The sequence below is a fragment of the Lipotes vexillifer genome, unplaced genomic scaffold (assembly GCF_000442215.2).
Source record: "Lipotes vexillifer unplaced genomic scaffold, Lipotes_vexillifer_v1.1 scaffold261, whole genome shotgun sequence".
NCBI classification, from domain to species: domain Eukaryota; kingdom Metazoa; phylum Chordata; class Mammalia; order Artiodactyla; family Lipotidae; genus Lipotes; species Lipotes vexillifer.
The window spans coordinates 273765-296349 of NW_006778216.1; the positions used below are offsets into that span (position 1 = coordinate 273765).

A 22585-nucleotide genomic window follows, 5' to 3' on the forward strand; every position below is an offset into this window, starting at 1 on the left:
CATAAAAGAGAGAAGGAAAGAGTGGAGCTCAAGAAGACTATTCTGTCCATTGCACAGTTAGGGACACTGAGCCTTAAAGGTTGAGCAGCTCGCCTGTGGTGCCCTGGATTCCAGAGACAGGAATAGAAGCCAGAGTTCCTGATTCCTGGCCTGAGGCCAGCCCAGCCTTGCTCTCTGCCTGCAGAGGAAGCTGCTAAGTAGCCGTTGCCTGTCTGAGAAGGGCCATCACATCTCCGTCCCCTCCCCAGACACCTCCCACAAGGGGCTGCGTTCCAAAAGAACCCAACCTGCAGATCCAGAGAAAGGGGAAGTTCTCTCCAAACGTGGCTCACAAAGCCTTGGAGGTAGGCACATCGTGTGACTGGAGATGGTGGAGCCAAGTAGTGGTACCTGTGCTAAGGCCAAAAGACAAGGCCACCGAGTCCCCCTTCTCCCCAGGGCCTGAGTTCTCCTTTGACTTGCTGCCTGAGGCACGGGTTATTCAAGTGACCATTCCTCCAGGCCCTGAGGTCAGTGTGCGTCTTTGCCACCAGTGGGCACTGGAGTGTGAGGAGCTGAGCCGTCCCTTTGATGCCCAGGTATGGAGGGCCATCTGCCTTTAAAAGCCAAATCACACAGGGCTGGAGTGAAAGGACCTACCCATTATACAGATGGGGAGACTGAGTCCCAGAGAGAGGTGGTGATTGTCCAAGACTTCCTTACCAGTCTGAAGTGCCTAGCATGAAGACTTCTTTGGTCTAGGCAGAGAACGCAGGGGGCCTTGTCTCCTGGCAGGAGAGGAAGGAAAGGGCAGGCAGAGACCTGGGGCAGCCATGAATGCCTAGCAGAGAAATGGATATGGCACTTACCCCCCAGTGAGAGGACCCTGAGTGAGATACAGCTTGCATTAAGAGGACTTTTCAGTTCCCCCAAGAAGCTGTTCTCCTGAGAAAATAACAAAATGGTCACATCTGTCTTGGTACCCTTCCATCTCCCTCCCTTTTGTCACTGCTCCTCAGAGAATGAGATGTCCCTTATTCTTCCAGCCTAGGCCCTGACACTCCACCTCAACCTCCAGTTGTCACTGATGCCCTTGTATACAGTTGGTACCATTTGAAGGGACTGATGCTGTACCCGAGTCCCTCAGTTCTCCACATTTAAAATGGCAATGATGCCTCCCAAGATCACCATGATGCTAGCACTTAATTAATTGAGTTGGTGCTTCTAGCACCTAGCACCCTCCCTGGCATATAGTAGGGGCTCAATAGATGTATATTCCTTTCCCCATCTCCTCCCCACTCCCCTCATTCCATATACTGAGACACCTAGAGCAGATGGTCAGATTACAGGGCAGAGACCCCCTGAGAAGAAATTTCTCAGAGAAAGAAACGTCTCAGATAAGAGGAAAAGTAGGGTATGTGGTGACAAAGGTCCCAGTGTTCTCCTGCCGTTTTCCAGGGTGCCTCTGCTCTTTCTCAGGCCCCTCTTCTTCTCTTCCTTTGCTGCTTTGTCCACAGAAAATTGTGTCTGGGGGCTGCACTGTAGACCTGCCTTATGAATTCCTTCTGCCCTGTCTGTGCATCGAGGTGAGCAGAGGAAAAGGTGTGGGTGGTCCATGGCTTCACTCCTAGGCCACCCAGATAGCACCATTGGTCAAGCATATCTTCACTAAGTCAGGTTTTAAAAGGGCTGGTGTTAACGAGATGCTAGGGAAGACTGGTGCCAGCCTGACAGTGAGCCACACACGGAGCCAGGGATGGAGGTGTCCTGCTGACCATGGCACATTCCTGGGGGGTGAGTCCAACCTCAGCCCCACCCAGACCCAGCTTGCCTTTGTCGAGACCCGGCCTTAGCCCACAGAGGCGGAATAGACAGCTGCCTTCCCTGGGTGTTCTGAGCTGTCACAGTGGGGGCTCGTGGCCCCTGCAAGGCTCCATATGGCCCCAGAAGTCTCATCCCCACTAGCCCTGCGTGGAAGTCCTCCTCTCCTTGTAAGACTGAGGTGCCTAGCATTGAGACTCCTTTGGACTAGACAGGAAAGGCGGGGGTCTTGTCACCCAGGAGGAGACAAAAGGGAGGGTGCAGGCAGAGACCTGGAGCAGGGAGCACCTGCCAGGGGGATAACACTGGGTGTTGGGCTTTCAGAGGGACGGGCCCTAGGGGGCACTCAGTGCCTTAGGAATCGCTGAGAGTGGAGGCCAGGGAAGGCAAAAGTTGAGGAATGTGGACCTCATGATTTGCCTCTTTGTGGGGACACATTCTCCTCTCCCGGAGAAGAGGACTCAGCCCCTCACCCACTGATCTTGCTCCTATCGTCTGGGGTTCCTCCCTGAGGGTCAAGTGCCACCCCACACTTCTTCCCCTGCTCGGTGCCCTGCCAGCTCAGGCAGCTCGCATCTGGGCAGGGTCAAGCCGGAATGAGTTTCGAGTCTGAGTGATGTAGGGGAAGCCATTCCTCGGACCCTTCTTCCCTGCTCCCCTGTCCCCACAGGTGTCCTACCTGCAAGAAGACACTGTGAGGCACAAAAAATGTCCCTTCCAGAGCTGGCCTGAAGCCTGTGAGTGCTACTCATGTGGATCTTGTGCATGCACAGCTTCTCTCAGTCTCTCTCTCCCCCACAAACGTACATGTACATGCACGTACACACACACGCACTTGCACACCCTCTACACCTGTGTTGGAGGAAGTCCCCAGGAGGCATGCCGGCCCTTTCTCTGGAGTCAGTGGGGTAAGTCATGGGCTACCATGTCTAGCAGTCAGCCTGCCAATAAATCAGAGCCCTGAACATTGTACTAGCACTGTTCAGAAATATCAGAGATATCCACCCCAGGAGGTAATGTCCTACGAAGGTGGACCAGAGGACCTGGGCTCACATCCCAACTCTGCCACTTATTCTTCTCTGAGCCTCAGTTTCCTCATCTGTAAACTAATGATACTTGCCCTGCCTCACTTTCCAACTCCTTATGAGGCTGGAGTTCAATATTATATGCGAAAGTGGTTGGTGACATGCATGCATATTGTTGAGCCCAAATTGCAGAGACAGGATTCTCAAACATGACAAACGCATAGCTCAAAGTATCCTATGGTCCAGGGCAGGGTTGTAATTAAGGAATAGGCTGTAAGGCGTGAACTCAGGGGAGGGAGAAGCCCATGATGGCTGTCCGTGAGTAGAAAAGGTCTCCTAAAGGGAGTGACATCTGAGCTGGGCTCAGAAGATGCACAGGATTTAGAAAGGAGAGAAGGGAGGGGAAAGCATTCCTGATTCTGAGAGGAACATAAGCAAAGATATGAAGATTTTGAGTTTGGGGAGCAGCAAGGATTTGGCCAGAATGGAGGTGCAGGAAGGAGAGGAGACAGCTAAATAGAAGAGGCAACAGGAGGGGCAGGAGGAGGCATGCTCGTTTATCAGGCCCCTAGGCAGACCAGGGCTGTGCCAGGCTCCCTCACAAATATCATCTCCCGATGCCCTGGGGATGGGGCTCAGGCCTCCTGGGCCTCACTCTCTGCCCCTGCTGCCTGCCCAGATGGCTCGGACTTCTGGGAGTCGGTGAACTTTACTGACCACAGCCAGCACAGTCAGATGGTCATGGCCCTGACACTCCGCTGCCCACTGAAGCTGGACGCCTCCCTCTGCCAGAGGCGGGGCTGGCACAGCCTCTGCGAAGACGTCCCCAATGCCACGGCTCGAGAGTCAGAGGGGGTGAGACGGCCTCCCTAGGACCTGGGTGGGCAGGGCTGGGGCCCAGGGCCCTGCTCCCTAACTCCCTTCTCCCACCACAGTGGTATGTCTTGGAGAAGGTGGACTTGCACCCCCAGCTCTGCTTCAAGGTACAAGCAACATGGGAGGGGGAAGGGTGTGCATGGTGCCTGGAGCTTGCTGACTTGCCATTCTTGGATTTCTCAGTTCTCTTTTGGAAACAGCAGCCACGTTGAATGCCCCCACCAGACATTCGGTGAGCCAATAAGTGACCCTGGCTGGGACCCCTTCCCACCATTTCACCCTCATGCAACTGCAGCAAAGCCAAACTCTATCCCTGCCGTGACTTCTCTGTTAACTGCAGCCTGGCTCCTATCACCTCCCACAAACCATCATCTATTACATGATGCCCTTTCCTACCCCCTGGCAGGCCCATCCTGGAACGTGAGCATGGATACCCAGGCCCAGCAGCTGGTCCTTCACTTCTCCTCAAGGATGCCCGCCACCTTCAGTGCTGCCTGGAGCCACTCAGGCTTGGGGCAGGACAGCATGGTGCCCCCTGTGTACAACGTCAGCCAGGTATGGCCTAGCCAGGGCTTGGCCCCCACTGGAACCTGTTGATTAGAGCACAGCAGGTGGAGGCAAACAAATCTCTTACAACATCTGGTTATCTATTAACTTGGCCAGCCTTTGTTCAGCTGCCTCCTCTGCCAGTCATTGGGGTCTTCGATGGAGCAGTATCTAATCCTTTTCTTTTTTTTTTTTTTTTATAAATTTATTTATTTATTTTTGGCTGTGTTGGATCTTCTTTGCTGTGCGCGGGTTTTCTCTAGTCGCGGCGAGTGGGCTCAGTAGTTGTGGCTCACGGGCTCAGTAGTTGTGGCTCACGGGCTTAGTTGCTCCGCAGCATGTGGGATCTTCCCAGACCAGAGCTCGAACCCGTGTTCCCTGCATTGGCAGGCGGATTCTTAACCACTGCGCCACCAGGGAAGTCCCTCTAATCCTTTTCGATTTTGAACCTACAGGGATAAACAGAGACAAGAGACTGGCTCTCCCACTCCCAGCTGTTCTCTGGCCCACTCGAACTCCCACCACATTTTATATTGATGCCCTCTCTTGAACCAGCTGTCCTCTACCACTACTCTCCTGCCTTCCTCCACAAGGCTCCTGGCAGAAGTTCTCTATCTTTGGGAGGCAGAGCCCCAGGAAGCTGAAGTGCTCTTCACAGAATGCTGTAAACTACTGACAGATTTAACTCTGTCATGTGAACTAACAACAGTTTGAGTAGCAGACTCTCTTCTGTGTATCTGACATAAAAACCACCATCAAATATATCCGCAAAACCACAGCACCAAGCTGACTAAGCATAGCTAGCTTGTTTCAGTTCTTCCTTACTTACATGCAGCTTATTTATTTGTTTTGTATTCTGTGTGGGCTCCCAAGCCTACAGGTGGTAGGAAATGCTTAAGATTTAAGACGAAACCATGCTTAAGATTTACGACAAAGTCATGTGGGATAACTTAAAATTGAGAGCTGAATCCATGGACTCATTTATTTTTGTGAGCTGAGAATGTCATTGAGTTTAACCATGATTTGAGAGCCACTGCATCAGCACCTGCTCACAGCTAGCTGGAGAATGGGGTCTGGGGCAGGGCTGGGGTATGGGGTAGGTGGTGGAGGATGTTCCCAAAGGGTGGAGACTGATCAACTCTCTAACCAGCACCCAGAGCACAGGGTGAAGCCACATCCTTGCCTGTAGACAGATGGCAGTCAGTTCAGCATGCATTTATTGAGTGCCTACTCTGTTCCCACTCTGTATTAGGCCCTGGGAGATACAAGAAAAGTATATAACACAGTCTGCCCCTAAGGAGTCCATAATGTAATAACAGCTACTACTACTACTAAATGAATACACATTGCACTGTGTATTTTTTAATATTTATTTATTTATCTTGGCTGTGCCGTGTCTTAGTTGCGGCACATGGGATCTTTTAGTTGCAGCATGCAGACTTCTTAGTTGCGGCCTGCGGACTCTTAGTTGCGGCATGCAGACTTTTAGTTGCCTGCATGCAGGATCTAGTTCCCTGACTAGGGATTGGACCCGGGCCCCCTGCATTGGGAGCGTGGAGTCTTACCCACTGGACCACCAGGGAAGTCCCTGTACTTTGTATTATAAAGGGGGTTCACCTGCATATTCCCATTTGATGCTTTCAGTAACCCAGTAAAACAAGGATTATTATCTATCATACACAAATGAAGAAACTGAGGCTCAAGGAGAAAGGACGTCTATCTCCATGCAAGGATCCCACAGCTAGGAACCACATAGGCAATAGTTAAGCCTGACTTTGTTAGCTGTGGTCTCCTGACTCTACAACTTACGTTCTTTCCAATGGACAAGCTGCCCCTTCAGGTGTGCAGAACACAGAAGGGAGGCAGCGTATAATTAGCCTCCTGGTTTGTGAGCTGCTAGAGGACAGAGACAATGTCCATGCCTGCCTTGTCTCCTCAGGGGCTGGCACAGAGTAGGCACCCAGAGTATGTTTGTTGACGAGTGCCTGATTGCCTGATTAATGTTTATCTGTGCAGCAGTTCAGATCTGGGAACGATCAGCAGGATCTGAGAATGAAGCCTGGGAAGGCTTCTTGTCAGGGGTGGCACTTGGCCCTAAGCCTGGGTAGGGTTTGGGTAGGGGTGGTGGGTGGAAAGGAGGAACACAGCAATGGGCAAAGACTCAGGGGCTGGACAGAGCCAGATCTGCCTCTATGGGGACAGTCATTCTGCTCTTTTTTCCCACAGACTCAGGGCTCAAGCTCAGTGACACTAGACCTCATCGTTCCCTTCCTGAGGCCAGGAGGCTGTGTCCTGGTAAGGAATCCTGCCCTCACTCTGCTGCCTATACTCCCCCGGTCATCTATACCACAGGTGTGGCAAATCCAGCCCATAAAAATGTTTGACTTGGCCAGCACGGTGTTCAAAATTGGAATTAGTTGCCACCACTTAAATATTGGGAGATGTCACATTTTAAAAAGTTGATTTCTGGCATCTCTTGAAAAAAATCAGAAAACCTGGTGCTTTGTTTCCACATTCAGGCATGGTGATCATGGGCTAGAGCTCAGTGGTGTCTGATCACTTCAGTCAGGGCCTGTGCCTTCCACGTCCTCATGGATGCTCTGGTTAACTTTGGGTTTACTTTCTTTCTTTTTTTTTTTTTTGATGTGGACCATTTTTTTAAAGTCTTTATTGAATTTGTTACAATATTGCTTCTGTTTTATGTTTTGGTTTTTTGGTCCTGAGGCATGTGGGATCTTAGCTCACTGACCAGGCTTGAACCCGCGCCCCCTGCATTGGCAGGCAAAGTCTTAACCACTGGACCGCCACGGAATTCCCTGGGTTTACTTTCTGAGTTTGCCACTCTTGACCTTGTTCTGTGCCCAGCCAGAAACCCTGTGCTGGAGGAATTCCCTATCCAGGGGGATTCCCCTTCACTATCCCCATGCCTTATTCAACTTCCCCTGGGAGGAGGGTTTACCCTGGCTTACAGGGATTGGGGGGGCTCTGTGCCCTCAGGTGTGGAGGTCAGATGTCCAGTTTGCCTGGAAGCACCTCCTGTGTCCGGATGGTGAGTTCTTGGGAGGGGGAGGGGGAGTGAGAGGGAGGTTGGGCACTGAGGAGCCGGGCTTGGCCTCACCCTGCTTGACTCAGTCTCTCATAGGCTCCTGGGGCTCTTGATCCTGGCACTGCTGGCCTTCACCACCCTACTGGGTGTTGTTCTGGTGCTCACCTGCCAGCGCCCACTGTCAGGTAAGCTCACTGGGGGTAACCTGGGGATTCAGACTTCCTTGGCTCCTAGGCCAGTTGCCCCCATCCCTCCCCCGCCCAGGCTCCCTTCCGAAAGAGCCTTGTCCCTGCCGCTGCACCCCCCTCTCTGTTACCCAAGGCGGTGAGCCTCATGCCCCCTAGTGGGGAGGAATGGTTAAGGCAGGGCAAAGGTCCTTCTGCAGGTGGTTCACTGCACCAGTCTCTAGGCCAGACGCTAGGGGGGCGGAAATCCAGCCTGCGCTGCACCTGGCGCCCTAGCCCTCTCCTCTTCCTGGGCACCTTTATCTAATTAGCCCAAAGGCGCCCTATAGACCTGTAGGCTAAAGCTGCCTTGGGTACCCATCCCCAGCGCAGATGAAGAAAGGGGTGGGGGTGGAGTTAACCCTATCATGTAGCCCTGAGGCCTGGGAGGAAGGGGCTGGGCTGTCCCTTAGCCCCCACCCTGTTCATCTGTTGCTCCCACCCCCAGGCCCAGGTCGAGCGCGGCCGGTGCTGCTCCTGCACGTGGCGGACTCCGAGGCGCAGCGACGCCTGGTGGGAGCGCTGGCTGAACTGCTGCGGGCCGCGCTGGGCGGCGGACGCGACGTGATCGTGGACCTGTGGGAGGGCACGCGGGTGGCGCGCGTGGGCCCGCTGCCGTGGCTCTGGGCGGCACGGGCGCGCGTGGTGCGGGAGCGGGGCACCGTGCTGCTGCTGTGGAGCTGCGCCAGCCCGAGCCCCGCCGGCGGCCCGGATGCCCGCGCCGCACCCCTGCGCACCCTGCTCCGCGCCGCCCCGCGCCCGCTGCCGCTGCTCGCTTACTTCAGTCGCCTCTGCGCCAAAGGCGACATTCCTCCGCCCCTGCGCGCCCTGCCCCGCTACCGCCTGCTTCAAGACCTGCCGCGCCTGCTGCGGGCGCTGGACGCGCGGACTTCTACTCAAGCCACCAGCTGGGGCCGCCTCGCGGCCCGGCCGTGCCTGCGGGGTCGTGTGGAGCTGTGCCGCCAGCTGGAACGCGAGGCCGCCAAACTTGCCGATCAAGGCTGAGCAGAGCTCACCGCAGTCCAGATGTCTGTGGCCGCAGGCCTAGGGGCACTGGCTGGAAGCCCCGAATGAGGCTTCTACCTTGGAATCGTTGGATGCCTCCTAGGGGCCACTGGCCACAAAGCCTTACGCAACCTCCCAGCCCGGGAGCAGGGCATCACACTCACTGTCCCAGCCCGTTCCCCACGTTCCCCCAGGGTCCAGTCTCTTCCTCATGCTTATGCTTGAGGGTTCTCTCCCTCAGAGCCGTCAGGGAGAGTCACTGTTTCCTGAGAACTCCTCTGACCTCAGTGCTGTTGTGGGTGGGGGATCGTCCCACTTCCTCTCTCCGAAATTCCAGAGAATATTCTGCACGTGCTCCAGTCCAGGCCAGAGAGGTTGGGACAGGGGTTGGGGAGGCAGGAGACATGGCAGCTCTGAGTGGGAGGTGGCTGCAGAGGGGGTGGGGGGACAGAAACCCCTTTGGGAGCCAGGGGTCCCCCTTTTCCAGACCGGGGCCCTGCCCAGAGTGGGAGGAAGGGAGGGAGGGAGGGCTCTGGACCCAGGGAAGGAGGCTTTGGCCCTGGGTGATGGGGGCAAAGGTGGGACAGTGGAGACTGAGATAGAGAAAGTTGAATAAAGGTGAACATGATGGATAAACTAAGAAACACAAGGTGCTTTTCCAGTGTGCCCAGGGTGCTGAGTTGGGGGAAGGGTCAGCAAGACCCTGCCTGGCTGTTGTTATGCATCATTTTCTGGGCCCAAATCCACATCCATGTCTGTCATATTCTCACAAGCAATGTCTCCCTGCAAATTTCCTTGATCCTCACTGTGATTCTTCAGAGAGAAGAGAAGAAAACACAGGTTCAGAAAGGTGGTGTGGGGCCACAGTCACGCAGCCAGCCCATGGCAACAGCACAAATAGGACCCTGTCTTCCTGGCTCTGGGTCCTGGGTCCCATCCACCCCTACCCCTCACTTGAGCATAGGCCGGGAAGTGGTGAAAAGCTCACGTTGCGGTGCCCCTTGTCCTTAGAGATCGTGTCCCACAATGAGGCCCAAGGGGAATGTCTGAAGGGACCTGGGGTGGCCAGTAAGAGGGGCCCTGTGGACACCAAGATCCCAGAGTCACATGGGAAGTGCAAATGCCCCAGCATTGCCTAGGGCCTTGGTTGTCTCGATGGAGCCTTCCTCTTTAGGGACTCCCAGAGTGAGTAAGAGCTCCCTCACTCAGCCATTAGGCCACCACCCTCTCCAGGGGCCCTTCCCAGCCAGGTGTCAGCAGAGAAGGAGGAGGAGGGGAAAAGAGCGAGGGAGGGAGGCCACCACTCCGGTCCAGGCTGCTGGCTCCCAGGCCTGGTGTTGGTGGGAGGGACAGGGCGGGGCGGGAACAGCCGGCTGCCTGCCAGGAGCCAAAGCGAAAGCACTCTGGCAGGACTGGACGGGAGTCAGGACTCCTGGGAGAGGGTGTGCGCAAGCGGCCCAGCGCCGGGACCCCGAGACTGGGGAGGGGTTCCGGCCCCTCCTACCCGCAGGCACGCAGCTGAGTGGGAGAAGAGGTGTGGTGTCAGCCCCCCTTCGGGGGTGGGGCAGGACAGGGCCTCAGGCCTGGGTGCTGCCTGGCACCTGGAAGATGCCTGTGCCCTGGTTCTTTCTGTCCTTGGCACTGGGCCGAAACCCTGTGGTCCTCTCTCTAGAGAGGGTTGTGGGGCCTCAGGACACTGCCCGCTGCTCTCCGGTGAGTCTGGGACTGTAGGAGTGTCGAGGAAGGCTCAGGGCTCGGTCTGAGGCCATTGAGGCCCTAGCCTGGCTCCTGCCGCTGCCATCACTGTCAGAACTGCCCTGGCTGGTCTGTCGGGTGCTGATGGGGTAAGAGAAGAATGGGGAGGGGGCAAGAGCTGGGCCTGAGCTCTTCTGGGAGGGACTTGGAAAAGGGAGCTCTAGAAAGAGGTAGGCGGGTGGGGGGGGCCTCAGGAAAAGATGGTTAGATTTGGACGTATAAACTCTAACTTGTCTTTACCTCCTTCCCAGGGCCTTTCCTGCCACCTCTGGGGTAAGTAGCCCTACTTTTAGAGAGGGAAGATCTTCCCAGGTGGGCAGAAGGGAGGGGAGCTGTTCAGTCCCATGCCCTCACCACCTACCCTCAGCCCAGGAAGAGCCCAAAGCTCCTTGGCCCTCTGGGGTTGTCAGGTGCAACCAGATTCTGGGTCTGAGAAGCTTCAGCTCCCACCCCACCCTTCACACAGATGGTGACGTGCTCTGCCTGCCTGGGAGCCTTGTGTCTGCCCCAGGCCCCGTGCTGGTGCCCACACGCCTGCAGACAGAGCTGGTGCTAAGGTGCTACAAGGATACCGACTGTGACCTCTGTGTGCGTGTGGACGTCCACTTGGCTGTGCATGGTGAGCCTGTCATCCCATGACTGGGCATTGGTGCATGTGAGTGTGTCTGGAGTGGGCACGAAGACCAGGGAGGGTGTCTGTCAGGAAGCATGGGGCATCCTCAGTATTCTCCTGGAGGACACTGGCCAACGGACCCCCCAGGTCAGACTGGTCTCCCCACCCACACCCCTGGCCTCAAGCCTGGCCTCCACTTCCTAGCACTGAGCTTCCTGGAAGGAACCCAAAGCCAGAGCTGGGGCTGGAACTGAGCCTTGCTCTCGGGTCATTCTAGGGTACTGGGAAGAGCCTGAAGATGAAGAGAAGTTTGGAATTGCAGAGGACCCAGCGATCGAGGAGCCTAGGAACGGTGAGGAGAAGCCGGCTGGCCCAACTGCCCCTCGCCAGAGCCTTGCCCAGGGCCCCTGAGCCTGACCGACCCCCTGCCCTGTTGCTCACAGCCTCTCTCCAGGCCTACGTCGTGCTGTCCTTCCAGGCCTACCCTACTGCCCGCTGCGTCCTACTGGAGGTGCAAGTGCCTGCTGCCCTCGTGCAGCCTGGTCAGTCTGTGGTATGCGAAATAATAATGAATTTATGAAGTGCTTTCACGTGCATTATCTCTTTAGGTCCTGATTCTAGCAGGGCTGTGAGCAAGTTCTTTCAGTCCTTTATGCCTCAGTTTTCCTGTCTGTAAAGTGGGAAAAAGAACAGTGCTACCTCGGGAGTTCTCTGGTGGTCCAGTGGTTGGAATTCTGTGCTTTCACTGCCGAGGGCCCGGGTTCGATCCTTGGTTGGGGAGCTAAGATCCCACAGGCCACCCGGTGCGGCCAAAAAAAAAAGAATAGTCCTACCTCATATAGCTGTTGTGAGAATAAAATGAGTTGATATGTATAAAACACCTGGTATAATACCCAACATGGAAGAGTCTCAGAAAGTTTAATTTTTCCTTTCTTTTATAATCCTCAAAACTACCCCCATGAACTAGACATTATTATTGCCCTCATGCTCCAGATGGAGAAGCTGAGGCTTGCAGAGGGGAGGTCTGTGGGCTGAATCCACTTTTCCGGATTTCCTGCCATACTGTCCGTGTCTGCCCCACATGTACCTTGTCTGTCCCCCCGCGAAGCTTCTCCCAGCCTCAGGGGGCTGCTCATGGTTGGGATATGTATCTCCACTTGGGCCAAGTCACTCAAACTTTGACTTCCCTCCTGTCCCCAGCCCCCAGCCTATATCGTCTTACCTGGAAAATAATGGGAGATCACCGGCTGGTCCCCCTCACAGGGCAATCATGAGGCCCACTGAGGCACTGCGAGTGAGAACGACTTCTGTGGGGAGGGCCTCCCACATTTGTACTGGGGTCTGGGGTCTCTTATCACCTTAGCTTTGGCACGTGACCTGGAACAGCAGGGATGAGGCAAGGACTAATAGAGTGGGGGCACTAATCCCGGCCCTGCTGCCACCCCTCCTGAGGCTGTGTGCTTTAGAACTGGAGGCCTTTGAGGACGTGTTCGCAGCAGAATTGGGGGCCATACAGTATGAATAGTCATTGGTTGGGAATAGGGCAGAGGGTGAGTGGAGCAGACCATGGAGATGAGCCTCAATTTTGAGCCCTATACCACCAGCCTTCCGCCACCCTCTCCTCACAGGGCTCTGTAGTATTTGAGTGCTTCGAGGCTGCCCTGGGGGCTGAGGTGCGAATCTGGTCCTACACTCAGCCCCGGTACCAGAAGGAACTCAATCTCACACAGCAGCTGCCTGGTAAGTGGCCCCACAGCCTGAGGGGCCCCAAGTGCTGGCCCCTTAGTCTCTCTCCCCACCGGCCACTGCCCTTCTGCTTTTACCCCCTTCCTCGTCCCGGCTGCTCTCAGGCACTCTCACTCCCAGCCGCCCATAGTCAGTCCCTCATGCCTCCTCTCCCCAGGTGACATTGCTTCCCAGTGTCTGGGGAAGGTGCTTTGGGCACTGGAATAGATATGGGTGGTATTGAGGGGACAGGGAGCCCTTCCCAGGGCACCCCATGGGTCGGATTGCCCCCATTCTTTCTTTGCCCCCAACCCCACTAGAGGCTTTTCTGTGATCTCTCCCCAGACTGCAGGGGTCTCGAAGTCCGGGACAGCATTCAGAGCTGCTGGGGTAGGAGCTAGGGCCAGCAGGGCTGGGAGGAGGGTGGGGGTGGGTCTGGAGTGTGAGGGACCCTTGGAGTGAACTTCAGGTCTGGCTGCCACATCCCAGAGGCTCACAGAGCTCATTTATTCATTCATTCATTTATCACAAAAGAACTGCGGTAGCTCTTACTCAGTGCCAGGCATTTAGAATATAAAGGTGAATCTCTCACTTCTTAGAACAAATATTTATTAGTACCAGGAACATCTAGTGGCCCAAAACATTGTCAAGATTACGGTGCACCCCGCCCCCATATATTAAAATAAAAATAATATTAAGTCATAAAATAAGGGCTAAGAAACTCAAGGTTCTGATGATTTTTCTCATGTACTATTTGGACTTTGTTTTGTTCATATTTTTGTTTTGTATTTTCTTTTTTATCATGGTATAACATACATACAGAAAAGTGTGTAAAGTGCACCAATTTTAATGTCCAGTTCAATTAATTTTTACATATGTATACACTTGCATAACTACCAGCCACATCGAGATAGAAACTGTGATGCTTTTGAACTCAGATGGTTTCATTTTCTATTTGGGTTCTTAAGCTTAAGCTTGATGCCTCTTTGGTAATTCATTAAAGACTACTCAGCACCAGAGGTTTGAGGACACAGATATACATCATGGATTTCATGTCTTTATTCATTTGGTAGACACTGATTCACTTATTCAGCAGATATTTATTGACTCATTACCCTGCTCAAGGAATAGCCCTAGGCACTGGAGACAAACCAATTAAAAAAAAAAAAACCAACTGACAAAAATCCCTGCCTTCACAGAGCTGATGTTCTAGCTGGCAGTCAGGGTCAGGGTGGGGGTGATGGAGGACACAATAAACACATGGAGATGTGAAATATGCAATAAGTTAGATGGTTATTAGTGCTCTGGAGAAATTTCAGGGAAGGGGGATAGAGAGGTTGGGAGTTGGAGTGGTCAGTGAGCAAAAGACCTGAAGGAGGTGAGGGAGGAGCCATGGGGTATCTGAGGGAAGAGGGTTCCATGTGAAGGGAATAGCCAGTGCAAAGGGCCTGAGGCAGGAGTGTGTCTAGTGTGTTTGAGTATTAGTAAGGAGGACAGTGTGTCTGCAGCAGGTTAATTAAGGACAAGAGTGCTAGGAAATGAGGTTAGAGTGTTCACAGCAGCCATACTGGGGAGGGACTTGCAAGCCACTGTAATGACTCTGGCTTTTACTTGGGGTGATGTGGGGGCCATCAGAAGGTTCTGAGCAGAGGAGAATGATTTATTTTACAGTGGTTACAGGTACTTCTGGCTGCAGAGGGAGAAGCAAGAAGAGCCCTCTCCAGACCCCATACTGGGGCCTACATGGCTTCAGTCCTGGACTGTGGCTGAAGTCTGGTCTGACATGGAGACACAGGCTCTGCCCTCCAGGGGCCTCCTAGTCTAAGGGCTTTGAAGGAAACTCCAAAGGGGCAGTGGGTGGGTGTGACCCAGGCTTGGGTGTACAGAAGAGGTGAAGGAAATCTCTCTCTTTGCCTCCTCCGCAGCCCTGCCCGGGCTCAACGTGTCTGCAGATGGCAACGACGTGCACCTGGTGCTGGACGTCCCTGAGGAGCAGCGCTTTGGCCTCTCCCTGTACTGGAACCAGGTCCCGGGCCCTGCAAAACCCTGGTGGCACAGAAACCTGGTGAGGCGTCCCCCTCCCCAAGTCCATTCCCGCTGCAGGCCGATGCTTGTGCTAAAGTTGCCAGTGCATTATCATAGGGCAGCTTTGAAAAGGACACAGCCACCCACACCCAAAGCAAGGAACATTGGTGGGGGAACGGCTGCCTGCCCGGTGTCCTTAACTTTGGCTTCCAGCCTTCCTCTTCCTCATCTTCAACTTCTCTCCTTCTGCCTCTCCCACAGACTGGGCCGCAGACCATTACCTTGAACCACACAGACCTGGTTCCCTGCCTCTGTATTCAGGTAGGAGCAGAGTCCAGCTGGGAGCCCGGGCACAGGGATTAGGGAACTGGTGAGACGGTTGGCCCTTACCTTCCTGGTCTCCCCACCCTCCACACTCCTCTTTGAGATGGAAACTATGGCTCCCTAGGGGGACTGGCCCTCCCTTGCACTTTGCTGTCCTATGTTTTCTGCTTGTACATATGCCCTGAATGCTCTTCGTGATCCTCTATCCACAGCACTTCTTCCTGTGCTTCACGGCCCCCTTCAGATGTCATCTCCCCCTTGAAGGCTTCCACTACTCCTCCAATTCCTTCTTTGTGCTCTCCTGGAGAGTAGAGCGTGCGCTGAACTCAGACTTATTTGAATCCTGACTTGCCATTTGCTAGCTGTGTGACCTTGGACAAGTCACTTCACCTCTCTGAGCCTGTTTCCTATCAGTAAAATGGGAATAAACAGTACCAGCCTCACAGGGCTGTTATAAGGAAGTGTGCCACTTCCAGCTTATATATGTTATAATAGTATATTCTCCCTCTGATTATACATTTAATTGGTCATCAGGTCCCATCTGTTTTACCTCTGACATTAATGTCTCTCATTCCCACTACCTGAAATGCCCTCACTTCTTTTCTATACACCCCAATCCTTCTTTTCCATACCCCTCAATCCTTCCAGTCACCTCTTTCCCAAAGCTTTTGTCCAACATCCTGGCCTCTTCTGTCTCCAAATTTTCTTGCATTTCTGTCTTTTCTTTTCTATTTATCATTTATCACTTGTTTTCTTATTTGGGCACCTGTCTCTTCTTGCATACCACATATTCTCAATAAATGAGTGATTGATTTATTAATTTGTATACATTCTTATCCTTACTACAACTGTGAATTTGTAATTTCCATGAAGGCAAGGAAATGATATCTATTCTAATTTAGTAATTTCTCCAGAGCCTTGCATAATAACTGGTATGTAGTGGATGCTAATTAAGTTTGTTAAGTGAATGAATGAGTGAATGAGTGAAACTCTACTGCCTAGCACAGTGATAGGACATATAACAGACACTCATGAAATGTTTGCTGTGATATAAATGTCCTCACTGCCAAGCCCAATGCCTGCTACATAGTAGGTGCTCTTATACATTTGTTGTATAAATTATTATCTCTAGTGCTTTAGAACAGGGCTAAGCCAAGAATGGGTGCACTTAAAAAGTCTATTGGGTACTTCCCTGGTGGCACAGTGGTTAAGAATCCGCCTGCCAATGCAGGGGACACGGGTTCGATCTCTGGTCCGGGAAGATCCCACATGCCATGGAGCAACTAAGCCCGTATGTCACAACTACTGAGCCTGCGCTCTAAGAGCCCGCGAGCCGCAGCTACTGAAGCCTGCGTGCCTAGAGCCCGTGCTCGGCAACGAGAGAAGCCACCGCAACGAGAAGCCCGTGCACCACAATGAAGAGTTGCCCCCTCTCGCCAGAAAGCCCGCACGCAACAATGAAGACCCAACGCAACCAAAAAAAAAAAAAAAAAGGTCTATTGGAAGAAAAAATGGAGAATAAATGGACGTGTCCTTAACGCTGTGCTGAGAACTTGTGCTAAGTAGGTTCTCACAAAGTGATTGTGGATTTAATTGTTAAAAGTCCCTATGCCTACCACAGTGCTAAGACACATAGTAAGTACTCATTAAAACTTTGTCGAGTGAAGATGTTGCCAGATGTTGGCATAGGGCTTGCTGGAAGAATAAATGTGTGCAATTCTAGGCCCTTGTAAAGGGCAAAAAGACTTGAGCATATGTTGGTGAAATACATCCTCCTTCCATATCCAGTATCCCAGAGGGATTAGTTCCAGGATCTCTGTGGATACCAAAATCTGCAGATGCTCAAGTCCTTTATATAATATAAAATGGTGTAGTATTTACACATAACCTACTCACATACTCCTGTATACTTGAAATCATCTCTAGATTGCTTATAATAACTAATACAATGTAAATGCTATGTAAACAGGTTCCTGCAGGCAAATCCAAGTTTTGCTTTTAGCAACTTTCTGGAATTTTTTTCCCCGGAATATTTTTGATCCGAGGATTCAGAACAGCGAATATGGAGGGCCAAGGAGCACTGACTGTATGGGTTGAGTGAATGCATCCCCAGGGCTCAGCAGAGTGCTGGCTGGGTTGAACTGACCTGTGGAGCCCCGTTTCCTTTCTAGGTGTGGCGTCTAGAGCCCGACTCTGTCAGGACCAGCATCTGCCCCTTTAGGGACGGTGAGTGGACCGGCTCTGCCAGGGCGGGAGTGGTGCGGGCAGGACCTGCTAGCACGCGGTAACCAGACCCTCTCCCTGCAGACCCCCGTGCACACCGGAACCTTTGGCGTGCCGCCCGGCTGCAGCTGCTGCCCCCGCGGGCCTGGCGGCTGGATGCGCCGTGCTCACTACCCGCCGAGGCCACACTGTGCTGGCAGGCACCGGATGGGGGCCCCTGCCAGCCGCTGGTCCCACCGCTGCCCCGAGAGAATGTCACTGTGAACGTAAGCGAGGCGGCAGGAGGTTCCCGGGGTTGGGGAAGGAAGGGGAACCTAGGGGCCCAAATTTAATGACCCCACCCATTACCCTCTTTCCACAGAAGGCTCTTGAGTTCCCATTGCTGAAAGGCCACCCCAACATCTGTGTCCAGGCAAGAAAGGGGTGCCAGAGAGCCAGCCTTGGGGTCAGGACCTCCGCGGACTCCCAGACAGTCACTGTCTTCTGAATCCACTTTATCCTTGGGTCCCTGGAGCAAAGTGGTTACCAGCTTCCTCTTTAGGGGTTCCACTATTTACTTTACCGGTGCATGGCGCAGGACCCTGGGCACTTCACCTCTCTGAACATCAGTCTCCTCATCTGTTTAATGGGGATGATAATAGTAACTATTGAATACTTCATAGAGTGGTTATGAAGATTAAACAATGCTTTGTCTTAGCAACGGGCACAAACTAAATTCTCAGTAAATGTTAACTGCTTTGATTATTGCTATAATTATCCTATTTCTCTACCTGTAGAAATGGGTTGCTTTATAACTTCAAAGGGTAGTTATAAAAATATTAATTCCAGATTTACTGAGCTATTATGTTTCAGGTACTGTTTTAGGCTCTTGGAACAGATATGTCAGTGAATAAAACCAACAAGTGTTCCCACCCTTAAAGAGTTCATGTTGTAATGGAAAAAGGCAGACAATAGGCATAATAAGTAAATGATACAGTATGTTAAAATTGTAATATAAATACTATAGGAAAAGGTGGGGAAGAATAAAGGAGGGTTGGAGTTGCAATTTCAAGAGGGGCAGTCAGATGAAGCCTCTTTGAGAAGGTGGTTAGGTGAGAAGGGAGTGTATAAAGTGTTCTGTCAGAACTGAAAAGCGTTAATTTATGGCCGTAAGGCCCTTTAGCACAGATGACCTCACAAGGCTGAGGCTGAGAAAGATGGAGTGATTCCTAATTACTCAGCCTTGAACCCAGTTCTGCCTAAGGTCAAGTCCAGAGTCCAGACCCCGCTCCCCAACCTGACAGGCCTCCCCTTGTCTGTCCCTTCTCTTCTGGTTTTTCTGGCTTCAGTTTTTGCTTTTCCTCGTGCCCCTAACCCTGGCCCCTTCTGAGCAGGTGAGCACCTGGGAGAAGCAGGAGCTACAAGAGTGCTTGTGGGCTGGTGAGTGGGACCTGGGGGAGGCTGGGGCAGGGCCACTGCAATAGGGGTGGACCCTGGAAGTGCCAGCTCCTGGGGGTGAAAGTCAGGCATGGGGCAGGGGAGTGGCAGCCCTCAACCAGGTTGGGTCTCACTCAGAGTGGGCTCTCACCCTTTCCAGACTCCCTGGGGCCCCTCAAGGATGACATGCTGCTCGTGGAGACACGAGGCCCCCAGGAAAACAGATCACTCTGCGCCTTGGAACCCAGTGGCTGCACTCCACTGCTTAGCAGGGCGTCCACGGTGAGGGATGGGGGACCCTCCTTCATGTCCCTTTCCAGCTCCACTTCAAACCTGGCCTCAAATTTTCACTATTCAATTTCCCCTCCTCTGTGCCAGGCCCTGTGCTGGTCTCTGGGAATGTAGGGGTAACTCAGACCTGGGCCTTGTTCTCAGTGGCCTCTCAAAAGTCTCCCAGACCCTCCCCCCTACTATTCTGCCCAGCTGTAGCCTGGTGGCCTCCTAGGTGTGGTGCCTCTAGGTGACAGCACCCATCCCTTGGCTTGGCAGAGGGCAGCTCGTCTTGGAGGGCCGTTACTACAAGATGTGCAGTCAGGCCAGTGTCTTCAGGTGAGTAGGTGGCAGGAGGGCCCTCCCCAGTGCCCAAAGGCAACAGGCCGCAAACCCTGTCTTCAACCTCTCCTACCTCTTTCTGTGCCTATAGCAGGAAACCTGTCACTCTTCAGGGGCAGGGGCCTCCTCATTGCCCCGCTAGCATCCACCCACCATCTGTGTGCGCTCATTTTGTGTCCAGCCCCGGGGAAGCTAAGAGTTGAAGCAGCATAGTTCCTGTCCCCAAGTTGCTCATGGCTGAAGAGACCAGCAAAGAGATAACCATTGGGTTAAGACAGCTAATAACCAATGTGCTAAGCTTTGGGTTCCAGGGAGAGCTTCCAGGAAGGGCCTTTTCACGTGGCCCAATCTGGCACCAGTAGCAAGGTACAGTCCAGGAAATAGACACAGCATAAGCAAAGGCAGAGCAGCTTGTGGCTGCTGTGTGTGTGTGTGAAATATGCATAGCTGAGGCTGGAAATTTGGGACCAGACTTGATGGGTGTTGAATACCAAGCTGGGGGCTCTGGATTTGGTTTTGTTTGTGTCTTACAGCTGTGGGACGATGACCTGGGAGCACTATGGGCCTGCCCCATGGAAAAGTGTGAGCATTACAAGAACTGCCCTTCTCTGTACCAGGAGCTGGAATGTTGACAGGGACCATTCCTGGGGGGAGCATACACAATGGGCTTAGCCTTTCAATCAGAGGGTCATTCCTTCATTAATTCAAACACCACAAGGGGCGCTTGCAGGGATCCCAGCATCACCAGAGAGACACGTTCCCTGTCTCCATGCCAGCCACAGAAGCTAGAAAGACATTAGCTAAACAGTCATTTAGGAAGTGTGGGCTATTGAAGCATTCACTATAAAAGTGTCCAAAGCCCTGAATGCATATAATGGGGACCTGACCTAGTTCAGGGGAAAGGTTGGAGGTGAACTCTGAAGGCTGAGCTAGATGAAGGGGGAAGAGATGCATTTTTGTGAAGCCTCTGGGGTGCTTTTTTGAGGAACTCCAAGGTAGCCAATGTGGCTGGAGGGTCTTGAGAGATAGGCCTCTGTCATGAGATTAGGATGCAAGGGCCATGTAGGGCCTTGGGAGCCGATGTAAGCAATTTGGATTTTCTGTCAAGGGTAGCAGGAGCTTCCCAAAAGGCTATAATCAAATTTGTATTTTTTTAAATAAATTTACCTATTTTTTATTTATTTATTTTTGGCTGCATTGGGTCTTTGTTGCTGCTGTGTGCGGGCTTTCTCAGCTGTGGCAAGCGGGGGCTACTCTTCATTGAGGTGTGTGGGCTTCTCATTGTGGTGGCTTCCCTTGTTGCAGAGCACGGGCTCGAGGAGCGAGGGCTTCAGTAGCTGTGGCATGCAGGCTCAGTAGTTATGGCTTGTGGACTCTAGAGCACAGGCTCAGTACTTGTGGCGCATGGGCTTAGTTGCTCCGCGGCATGTGGGATCTTCCCGGACCAGGGCTCGAACCCGTGTCCCCTGCATTGGCTGGTGGATTCTTAACCACTGTACCACCAGGGAAGCCCCCAAATTTGTATTTTAAAAAGATCTCTGGGGGTACTTCCCTGGTGGCACAATAGTTAAGAATCCGCACACCGCAATGAAGAGTAGCCCCCTGCACGCCACAACTAGAGAAAGCCTGCATGCAGCAACAAAGGCCCAACGCAGCCAAAAATAAATAAATATATTAAAAAAAAAAAAAAAAGATCTCTGGGGCTGCCATGTTGTAATGAATTAGAGGCAAAAAAGAGTCAGAAACACCAGTTAGAAGGCTGTTGCAGTCATCCAAGAGAGTGAGGTCAAGGGTCCAGCAACCCTAGGCTTAGGGGGCAATAATATTTTTTTTAAAAAACATTTATTTATTTATGAGTTTGGCTGCGCTGGATCTTAGTCGTGGCACGTGGGATCTTCACTGTGGCATGTGGGATCTTTAGCTGCAGAGTGTGAACTCTTAGTTGGGCATGTGGGATCTAGTTTCCTGACCAGGGATCCAAGCCAGGCCCCCTGCATTGGGATCACAGTGCCTTAGCCACTGGACCACTAGGGAAGTCCCTTAGGAGTCAATAATCTTAGCTGACATTTGAGCACTTAATATGCCCAGCACTCTGTTCAGTGCTTTATGTGTACTAACACATATAGTCCTCACAGCAATCCTGTGAAGTAGATATTATTGTTATCCCAATTTGACAGAGGTGAACTGAGGCAGGAAGGGAAGTCACTTATCCAAGGTCACCCAAGTAAATGGATCTATGTTCATACACTGACCCTGTGAGCTGGGGACTTCGGGCAAATCCCTTCATTTCTCTGAGCCTCGTTTTTCTCCTTCGTGAAGTGGGGGGTCTCTAACAAGCCTGTCTTCTCCCCTGGGTCTCCTAGACATCCACCGGCGCTGGGCCCTGGTCTGGATGGCCTGCTTACTCTTGGCCGCTGTGCTTTTTCTTCTCCTCCTCCTCAAAAAGAACCACGTGAAAGGTGAGCGCTTCCCGGCTCCCCATTCCCCAGGGGCAGGACTCGAGTGGACCTGGGAGCTGGCCAGGAGAAGGCGGCGGCTGGGCTCACCGGCTGCCCCCCCCCCCCCCTCTCCCCTCACAGGGTGGCTGAGGCTCTTGAAGGAGGACGTCCGCGCGGGGGGTGAGTGTGAGCCAGCTCCGGGCGGGGGGCGGCCCCCAGAGGGCCGGGCCTCGGGCCAGCTCACGTCTCCGCCCCTGCTGTGTTCTTTTCTACAGCGGCCGCCAGGAGCCGCGCGGCTCTGCTCCTCTACTCCGCCGACGACGCTGGCTTCGAGCGCCTGGTGGGCGCCCTGGCTTCGGCGCTGTTCCAGCTGCCGCTGCGCGTGGCCGTGGACCTGTGGAGCCGCCGCGAACTGAGTGCGCAGGGGCCCCTGGCCTGGTTCCATGCGCAGCGGCGCCGGACCCTGCAGGAGGGCGGCGTGGTGGTCCTGCTCTTCTCGCCCGGGGCCGTGGCGCTGTGCCGCCAGTGGCTGCAGGACGCGACGTCGGCGCCCGGGGCTCACGGCCCGCACGACGCCTTCGCCGCCTCGCTCAGCTGCTTGCTGCCAGACTTCTTGCAGGGTCGGGCGCCCGGCCGCTACGTCGGGGCCTACTTCGACAGACTGCTGTCCCCGGACGCCGTGCCCGCCCTGTTCCGCAGCGTGCCGGTCTTCTCACTGCCCTCACAGCTGCCCGAGTTCCTGGGGACCCTGCAGGGGCCCGCAGCCCCCCACCCCTGGCGGCTCGCGGAGAGAGCGGAGCAGGTATCCCGGGCCCTGCAGCCCGCCCTGGACAGCTGCTTCCGGGCCCCGGGGACGGGACGCGGGATGGGGCCTGAGGCAGAGCACAGGACTTGAATAAAGGCAGACGCTATTTTTCTACCCGTGTCTCCCA

At 53.5% G+C, this 22585-nt stretch overlaps 2 protein-coding genes across 4 annotated transcripts in view; both read left to right on the top strand.

Moving 5' to 3' along the window:
* IL17RE (interleukin 17 receptor E) overlaps positions 1–8522 on the top strand; it is an 11022-nt gene extending 2500 nt beyond the window's left edge. Inside the window, exons 4-15 of the mRNA XM_007451551.1 lie at positions 185–344; positions 439–578; positions 1497–1565; positions 2471–2537; positions 3505–3680; positions 3761–3808; positions 3885–3933; positions 4108–4256; positions 6474–6542; positions 7245–7296; positions 7380–7478; positions 7966–8522. Of these exons, the coding sequence (XP_007451613.1) occupies positions 185–344; positions 439–578; positions 1497–1565; positions 2471–2537; positions 3505–3680; positions 3761–3808; positions 3885–3933; positions 4108–4256; positions 6474–6542; positions 7245–7296; positions 7380–7478; positions 7966–8522 (1635 nt within the window). The remainder of the gene's footprint in view (positions 1–184; positions 345–438; positions 579–1496; positions 1566–2470; positions 2538–3504; positions 3681–3760; positions 3809–3884; positions 3934–4107; positions 4257–6473; positions 6543–7244; positions 7297–7379; positions 7479–7965) is intronic.
* A 1479-nt stretch (positions 8523–10001) lies between these two features.
* IL17RC (interleukin 17 receptor C) lies at positions 10002–22572 on the top strand. Of its 3 annotated transcripts, XM_007451535.1 has the most exons (18): positions 10131–10235; positions 10529–10550; positions 10744–10896; positions 11168–11242; positions 11334–11443; positions 12519–12630; positions 12961–13005; positions 14541–14680; positions 14902–14961; positions 17136–17190; positions 17272–17453; positions 17549–17599; positions 18561–18606; positions 18764–18885; positions 19153–19212; positions 19749–19797; positions 21579–21674; positions 21929–22571. In XM_007451535.1, exons 1-18 carry the CDS (start codon positions 10131–10133, stop codon positions 22546–22548), a joined length of 2103 nt encoding a protein of 700 aa, XP_007451597.1. In that variant the 3' UTR covers positions 22549–22571. The 3 variants fall into 3 exon arrangements, with proteins under 3 accessions (XP_007451599.1, XP_007451598.1, XP_007451597.1); XM_007451537.1 differs by lacking the exons at positions 12961–13005; positions 17549–17599 and adding an exon at positions 21795–21833 and having other exon boundaries at positions 10002–10235; positions 21929–22572; XM_007451536.1 differs by lacking the exon at positions 17549–17599 and having other exon boundaries at positions 10121–10235.
* The last annotated feature ends 13 nt before the right edge of the window (positions 22573–22585 follow it).

Bases quoted from the DNA above. Each gene is read 5' to 3' on its own strand.
- IL17RC (XM_007451535.1), top strand. From the start codon at position 10,131: ATGCCTGTGCCCTGGTTCTTTCTGTCCTTGGCACTGGGCCGAAACCCT. The intron at 14,681-14,901 runs GTGAGGCGTCCC...CCTCTCCCACAG, and splicing joins CCTGGTGGCACAGAAACCTG to ACTGGGCCGCAGACCATTAC. The intron at 14,962-17,135 runs GTAGGAGCAGAG...TTTCCTTTCTAG, and splicing joins TTCCCTGCCTCTGTATTCAG to GTGTGGCGTCTAGAGCCCGA.